Genomic DNA, 8,529 nt, shown 5'->3' with positions numbered 1-8,529 from the left:
GGTCAAAGCTGACAATATCGTAACATTGGGTTTGGTTTGGGTTGTTGGCTGTTACAACGTGATCCAATCCAAATAAGTTTATAAGGCAACAGAAACCTTATCTTTTTTGGGTTTTTGGGATTTTCGAACACCCTAATTTGATGCGGCTTAAAAAGCATTTTTTCGAAAAGCAATTCCGAACACGTTAGTAATTTGACACGTGTTCGTCCATAAAATCGAAACCGAACTAGTTAACAATATTATTGAGATAATTTTGTTGAGAAGAAGAGGTTGCATATTTCTTTGAAACATTATATGAAGTTTGAGGATCTTCACCACGTAATATCAAAAGAGACTCCTAAAACAAATAACTTCACTAAGGATGAAAACTTGCTTCACAGTTTATATAACCCCAACACGGCCAGAAACTCAAAACACAGACAGAAACACAAAGAACAAGGAAACAGATTCTTCTTCATTTCAAATCCCAACACGGCCTCCTGACCTGATTGATAATGGCGTCTTAAACCAACCCTCCTCTGTTCTTCTTTTTTTTTTTTCTCTATTCCTACTCAACAGCAACAGATTAGAAAAAAAAACCCAAAAAAAGGGGAAGAAAAGAAACACTGTTTTTTTTTTTTTTTTTTTTTTTTTTTCTCTGATTTATACATTATACATACCTCCGCCGTGGACGGCGTAGCTCCGGCGAGTTGGTAGACTAGGAGGATGAAACAGTGGCGATGTCTCTGATTGATCTGTTGTATTTCATGTGGCTTTTGACGAGTTGTCCGGCTGCAAGGGCGGACATGAGAGAGAGCTCTCCTGCTAGCACTGAGCCAGCTACAATGGTGGCTAGGAGCCTGGCGTTTGAGCCTGGTGCGTCTCTGTTAGCGCCCTTGACTCCTAGCAGATTCAGACAAGCAGATTGGGAGGCTAGTTGTGTCCCCCCACCAACTGTACCAACCTGTAGAATCAAACGAAATTGATTCTCAATCATGATTATGGCCTATAAAATAATACTTTAATGTTTGTTTGGATCCTATTTATGTGAAACAAAACAAAATACATGATATTGTTGATTCCAATTCAACCTTGGGATTCGCAATTGTTGAATCTAAAACGAAGTATGGTATAAATTTGAATTGGGTTGTTAGTTCGAACATAACTCTATAAACAACGTATCAATTATGTTTTGATCTTTGGATTCACAATTGTTGAACCTAAAATGTTTTAGTTCGGTCCCCCTATCGGTAACAAAATTAAAACTCCCTTAAAATCAAGCAAATCTGACCTCAATGGAAGGCATAGTGACGGATACGTGAAGATCCTTGCCATCATTCACGGCCTCCATCATTGTAATGCAGTGTGAACTCTCCACGTTCTGTGCAGGATCTTGGCCAGTGGCAATGTAAATGGCAGTAACAATGTTACTGGCATGAGCATTGAATCCACCCAGAGCTCCAGCCATGGCGGATCCAACAAGATTCTTAAGCATGTTAAGTTCTACCAAAGCGTCCACGGTGGTTTTCAGCACCTTCCTCACCACATCACCTTTAATTATGGCTTCACAAACCACTGATTTCCCCCTTCCTTCAATCCAGTTCACAGCAGCAGGTTTTTTGTCTGAGCAGAAATTTCCTGAATCACCAAAATCAAACGATTTCGAAACGGTTTTGAAACGGTTTTGGGAATATAATTGGATTTTGTTATGGTAATTTGTTATACTGTTAACTTACCAGAGATGCCGATTACATCCATGTCAGGGAAATCCTCCTGCAAGAAATCCAGAACGTTCTGCACGCCTTTAGAGACCATGTTNGTTCTGCACACCTTTAGAGACCATGTTCATTCCCATGGCGTCGCCGGTGCTGCACGAGAATCTCATATAGAGGTTTTTGCCGGCAATGGCGCACTTGATGTTCTGTAATCTTCCGAATCGGCTCGATTTGTTGAAGACCAAAGCCAGAGTCTCGAAATTTTCAGGCTCTTCAAGAAACATTTTCAATTGAGCGGCTCTCTTTGCGGTGGCGAATCTCACCACCGGTGCTCTGGTCATTCCGTCTCTCAACAAGATGCTGTTGGCTCCTCCAGAGAGATGAATCGCCTTACATCCTCTGTTTGTGCTTGCAACCAAACATCCCTCAGTTGTAGCCATTGGAACTGAAAATTCTCTTCCATCGAGCAGAAGCGGACCTGCAATCCCTACCGGAATCTGGACGTATCCGACTGGCATCTCACAGCACTGTCCTAAAATCGAATCGTAATCGAAACCGTCCAGAGGTAATCCGTAGAGAGATTTACCGGTAATCCTCTGAAGCGCCTCACGGCGAATTGCCGCCGCTCTAGCGCAGTCTCCGAGCTTCGATTCGAGAGAGTACGACGGAGTAGTTCCAACCACCACGGATTTCACGATCTCCTCATCTTCTTCATTTAATTTGATCGAAACTGGCAGCGGATCAACCGATTTCAATACAGACACCACTGTAGGCGAAACTTGAGAAGGAACAGAGCAATCAAGCGCTGCACCACACGGCACTTTCTGCGAATCATCCTTAACAATGGAACGCTCATCGTCGTCTACAGAAGTCCATACTTCCGTTGACGGTCGGAGAAACAGAGACTGAACAAAATCGATACCGAAGAATCCGATAAGGTACACGAACGAGGCAACTAAAGCGATGAGAGCGACGATCTCGGACGGAGTAACGAAATGCAGAGGAATAGAGTTACGGATCTTCTCCCGCCAGCGGCTGAGCAGATAATACACCACGGAGAAGAAGAGCGTGAAGAAGACAGCGTTGGTGAAGTATAGAGGGAGAACCAAAGCGTCGGAAGCCTTCGTGGAATTTCCGTCGATGGTAGTTGACTTAGCCTTCACCTTGGTAGTGGTCGTCGGCTTCGTCGATCGGCAGCGGGCGTCCATAATGATATTGAAGTAGAAAATCCAAAACGCCGGCGCCGGATCGGACGGTGGTGGCTCGAGAAGGAAATGAGCCGCTAGATAGGGAGAGAAAGAGCAGTAGTGGCGGCAATTCCGGACCGGAAAGAAAAAACAGTTACCGGTCTGAGTTTGAACAGAGGAGCGAATGTTAACAACTATTTATAGGGTTCTTTTTTGTATGAATTTCCCATTTGAGCTGGGTCCCACTGTGTTCGCCTAATAACTCTTTAGTCTTTATTGTAAAATTTAAATTAAAAAAAAAAAAAAGTATTTTTTTGTCTTTTTTTTTTTTTTAAATTGATTTTATTTTTTGAATATCCAATTTCATAGTTTTTTTTTTTTTTTTTTTTTTTTTTTTTTTTTTTTTTTTTTTTTTNAACAAAATTATTTGTTCCCAATATGATTTACCATTTATTTTTTTAGATTAAAGATTTATATTTTTATATTTTTACTAAAAAATATTATTTATTAAGTTATCTTCGAATTAATGTTTAGAAAAATCATTTTTAAGTATTTCAAAAATATTAATGAATTTTCAAAAGTTTTATTAATGCTATTAATTTAAATAAAATTTTTTAAAAATTAAGTACATTTTTTTAGTATTAATTCAAAACTATATATATATATAGATAATTGGTATTTTAGTAATTTTAAAAGGTTTAAATTATTACCGTTTTATGATTATATTATATATTTTCATATTAGTGAGGGAACACACGTGTAACACGTGTCTTACGGCCTGTTTAACTTTTTGTTTTCGCCTGTCGCTTTCGTTTGTTATATTGAAATCATAAAACCCAATCTTTATATTATAAAAATTTATTTAGTCACGTTCTGAATTTTTTATTATAATTAAATTATTTAATATTTAACATTTAACATTTAATTCTAATAATTTTCTAACATTAAACTACAATTTTAAATATTAATTATCCTTAATCACAAAATAATAATAACAACACTAAAATAATATAGATACTAATATCCCTAAAACGCTCACAATGCACCATGCACTTGTAATATGACAGTGCTAAGCTGAATATGATGACGAGTAACACGACAATTAATCTTAATATGTTTGGTTTATTCATGAAAAACTGAATCACGAGCTGTCTTTTAATGATACTCTAATTGTCACAATAAAACGACGTGTGATGATGAAGATAAACAACCATATCTGCAACCAAACAATTTCACAAGAAGTCAAGATCATGGCACGATACTTAACTTTGATAGTTGAAGACCGAGAAATAACATTTTTTTGTTTTTTACTCTTCCACGAAAACAGTAAATCGCAAAAAAAATACAAAAGCTGGTGGTCGGCTTGTAGTTTGTCGAATCACCAACCTAATCAAAATCAGATTAAGTGATACAAGTTTAACGATGATGAAGAAGGAAACAAGAAACCCTAAAACTGAGTTTCTCGAAGATACTTCAAATACAAAGATGTGATGTCCCACATTGGTTGGGGAGGAGAACAAATCACCCTTTTATAAGGGTGTGGAAACCTTCCCCTAGCAGACGCGTTTTAAAGCCTTGAGGGGAAGTCCGAAAGGGAAAGTCTAAAGAGGACAATATCTGCTAGCGGTGGATCTGAGTCGTTACAAATGGTATGAGAGCCAGACACCAGACAATGTGTATGCTTCTTGCTATTCCCGAAGGGGGTAGGCACGAGGCGGCGTGCCAGTAAGGACGCTGGGCCCTAAAGGGGGTTGATTTAGGAGACACCGAATGATGTGTCAGCCTTCTCGCTGTTCCCCGAAGGGGGTAGGCACGAGGCGGTGTGCCAGTAAGAACGCTGGGCCTCAAAGAGGATTGATTTAGGGGAAGTCCGAAAGGGAAAACCCAAAAACGACAATATCTGCTAGTGGTGGATCTAGATCATTACAAAAGAATAGCAACCCACAAAGGAAAATTACGAGAACAATGAAATAATTTAAATTTAAATATTTTATGCCATTAAAATCCTCACTAATAATAATCATATTTTAAATAAAATATAAACGGGCTTATTATAATAAAATTAGTAAAATTAGTAAAAGTGAAATAATAATAATATAATAATAAGAATAATAATTATAATTATAATTATAATAAAATCTTTAAACAATTAAAAAAAAAGTCAATGAAAGATTAGCATTTTTTTGGACAAAGAAAATAGTAAAAAATTAATTAATTATATTATCTTATATAAAAATAAATAAATATATAGAAAATCGAATATATAACAACGGGTTTATGTCTGTCTTAATGGACAGCAACTAAGAATTTAAATTTTAAATAATCTCTTAAAAATGTATTTAAATAATAACAATAATATTACATTTAAAATAATAATAATAATTAATTCATTAATTATTTTTATTTTGAACCACGTGTTTGAACGAATATAAATTATTATTAAAAAAAGTCAATATATATATTTTTTATTTTCATCGTATTTTAATATTTTAAAAAATAAATTTAATGATTGAGATGACTCAACGGTAATTAAAAAATGGATTTGTTTTAATTTATAATTATATATATTAAAAAGAATATTAAAATTAAAATTACACAAAATTGTGGGTAATATAGAATGTGCAATCAACATTTATTATTTTAAAATTTTGAAGATGTGCAAATAATTAATTTAAAATTAATTAAAAAATGCATAAATGTTGTATTATTATAAATAAAATCAAGAAGCCACCCTCACAATATATTTAATAATAATTTATAAACCATGTGAATCTCGCCCAATGTGGTTATGTCAAAGAATTAATTTATGAATAAATAATTTGTATGTAACGACCATATCTAAAATTTAGATCAGGATTTAGATCCCATGTTAGTTGGAGAGGGGAATTGTAACACCCACATCCACCCCTAGTAGATATTGTACTTTTTGGGCTTTTCCTTTCGGGCTTCCCCTCTTTGGACAATTTCTGCTAGTGGTGGATCTGGGTCATTACAAATGGTATCAGAGCCAGTCACCCGACGATGTGTCAACCTTCTCGCTGTTCCTTGAAGGTGGGTAGACACGAGACGGTGTGCCAGTAAGGACACTGGGCCCCGAAGAGGGGTGGATTGTGATGTCCCACCTTGGTTGGGGAGGAGAACAAACTACCATTTATAAGGGTGTGGAAACTTTCCCCCTGACAGACGCGTTTTAAAGCCTTGAGGGGAAGCTCGAAAGAATAACTCCAAATAGGACAATATCTGCTAGCGGTGGATCTGGGTTGTTGTGTCGTTACAAAATGAAACATTCCTTAAAAGGTGTAGAATCTTCTCCCTAGCTGAGACGATTTAAAACAGTATTAAGTTTTATTAAAATTGAGTTAATTTTTGTACCAAAAGAAAATAGAGATAAAAAAAATGGGCGAAAATAATACTCAGAGCAAGGAATATGAAGGCGTGAAAAACGTGGTTATGGTGGCTCCCACGCACGTGATCTAACTTAAATTACATGCATTCTGCACGTGCTACGGTGAGCAATAATTTTTATTTTATTTTATTTTGTAATATTTTTTTTTCTAATTAAGGGATGAAATCATGTTTTCAAGTTAAATAAATAATCATTAATTAATTAATTAATTTTTGTTTTTATTTTTTAATTTCTTTCAAAAGAATGTTTTCATATAATCTCTCTAACTAACACTATATTTATTTTCAAATTAATCATTTTAATTTTAATTAAGTAAATGAGAGACATATATGAAATTATATAATAAGAAATATATTATAATATATATATATATATATATATATATATATATATATATTATTTTTATTTTTTATATTAACAAAAAAAACCTAAATTAATAAAAATATTTTTTCTAAAAAAAATATTCATAAACTTTCCAAACTTTCAATAATATTTTTAAATTTTTTTAAAAGATTTTTTTTTAATTTTATGAAAAACATTAATATTTTATTTTAAAAATATTATTAAACTTAAAAAATATATCTATAAAATTTTAAAAGTAATATTAACATCTTTATTTTTATAAAAAAATGTTCAAATTTTTTGTACGGTCAATATATGAATAAAAAACCGTCTTTTTATCTAAATGTTTGAAAATAAAAAAAAAATATTTTTTTTTCTTTTATTAATGACAAAATTTTGAATAAATAACTCGAACAACACAAACTAACCTAATCCGTAAAAATATATAGTTGGATTGGATTGAGTTCATTGTTAAACGAAAGTTATTTGAGTTGAAAGTTTTACGACTCGAACAATTGAGTTAGGTTTAAACAAACGTCCCAACCCAACCCACGAACTAACCTAAATCAAATTAGGATTTTTTTTGGTATGCTCCAAAGTTTCGAAACTTGATTACTACAATTTCCTTCCCTACACAATCTCATTTCGGTCACATTTTTCTCCTCTCGAATCTATCGGTTTCTTGAAAGTAGCATTTACGGTTCTATCTTAGGTAAAATTTTATTTTGACGTTGAAATTTAGATATAAAACATGGTCAAATGTTAGCTATATATATAAGTTGGGATAAAATTCTCACGAGAAATCCGTCAAAATAAATGGAAAATTTAGCTATAAAGCGGGAATAAAAAACAAGCTTCTTCATCCCGTTCCACCACGTGGGCATCTCTCCTCCACACTTATTTATATATTTATGTGCATACATACAATGATTTTTGTTGGCAATCAATTCATATTGACCAAAATATTTGAATTTTTAACGTTTTTCTCATAATAAACACGAAAAAACACTCGAAAAATACTTCAAATCATATTTCGAAAGATTTTTATTTAATAATTTTAATAAATCTATTGAAAAACGTAAGTTTATATGGTCTATGTTTTTTATATAAATTTTATGGTTATTATTATCGTTAATCATAATTAAAATATTTTTTTTTATCCTATAGTTGATTTTGGCCCTTGCATGCACGGTGTGTTGTTGATGTATGCTATGTCATATGTTTTTTTGTTGTGAAATGTCGATGTATGCCACGTTTATGTATGTGATGTTTTTGCCATGAAATGTTACTATGTACGCATGAAATCGTTTGACATGTCATGATTGTAACGAGAACTTCGCATGCCATGAATGTGATGACTGGCGTACTACGATATACTTACGTGATGTTTAACCAAGTCATGCTATGTAATGCGGCGGTGGGATGGAATGTTGTATGTATAATGCCATGGAGGTAAGCTTTAGGGACCTCATGCATGCTGTGTGTCATGTGCATAGGATTACTTCCCCATTAAGTCAATGATGGTATAGACGCGTACGTTCGATATTATGATCGCTATGATATCATGCAGGCCCTCCTTTTTTTCGGTGGCGTCCGGTAGCGTATGTTATACGTACCCAACCAAGCCAGGCCCAGGGGGTTCGCATGAGAACCCGCCTGGTGGGCCCACGGTTACATACATGGGTCATGCATGGAGAAGTACCATGCATCCACCCTACCCGAACAAAGCAAGGGCCTAAGGCCATGTAAAGGAATGGAAGACAGGTCCCCCACACGTTTTCTTTCTTTTGTGCTTGTGCTTATGCATGTGTGTTGTATGTGACCTGCATATGTTTTGAATGTGTATTGTCTGCCTAACCCCAACAGTGGGGCAACTTACTGGGTATTTTATAAAATACTT

At 34.4% G+C, this 8,529-nt stretch overlaps 1 protein-coding gene across 1 annotated transcript; it reads right to left on the bottom strand.

Annotated features, from left to right (window-relative positions):
* Positions 1–638: 638 nt before the first annotated feature.
* LOC111792545 (3-hydroxy-3-methylglutaryl-coenzyme A reductase 1-like) lies at positions 639–3,029 on the bottom strand. Its single transcript, XM_023674061.1, has 4 exons — positions 1,808–3,029; positions 1,716–1,773; positions 1,271–1,617; positions 639–943 (listed from the first exon to the last, which is right to left on the bottom strand). The coding sequence occupies exons 1-4, from the start codon at positions 2,900–2,902 to the stop codon at positions 698–700; spliced, it is 1,746 nt and encodes a 581-aa protein (XP_023529829.1). The 5' UTR covers positions 2,903–3,029; the 3' UTR covers positions 639–697.
* Between the last annotated feature and the right edge of the window lie 5,500 nt (positions 3,030–8,529).

Source organism: Cucurbita pepo, chromosome LG04 (assembly GCF_002806865.2).
Source record: "Cucurbita pepo subsp. pepo cultivar mu-cu-16 chromosome LG04, ASM280686v2, whole genome shotgun sequence".
NCBI classification, from domain to species: domain Eukaryota; kingdom Viridiplantae; phylum Streptophyta; class Magnoliopsida; order Cucurbitales; family Cucurbitaceae; genus Cucurbita; species Cucurbita pepo.
The sequence above is the reverse complement of the archived record's forward strand: the minus strand, read 5'-3'. Positions and strand labels throughout refer to the sequence as shown.

Excerpts from the sequence above, each read along its gene's own strand:
- LOC111792545 (XM_023674061.1), bottom strand. The coding sequence starts at position 2,902 with ATGGACGCCCGCTGCCGATCGACGAAGCCGACGACCACTACCAAGGTG. Across the intron at positions 1,618-1,715 it reads GGATGTAATCGGCATCTCTG|GAAATTTCTGCTCAGACAAA; the intron begins GTAAGTTAACAG and ends TTGGTGATTCAG. Across the intron at positions 944-1,270 it reads TCACTATGCCTTCCATTGAG|GTTGGTACAGTTGGTGGGGG; the intron begins GTCAGATTTGCT and ends TTGATTCTACAG.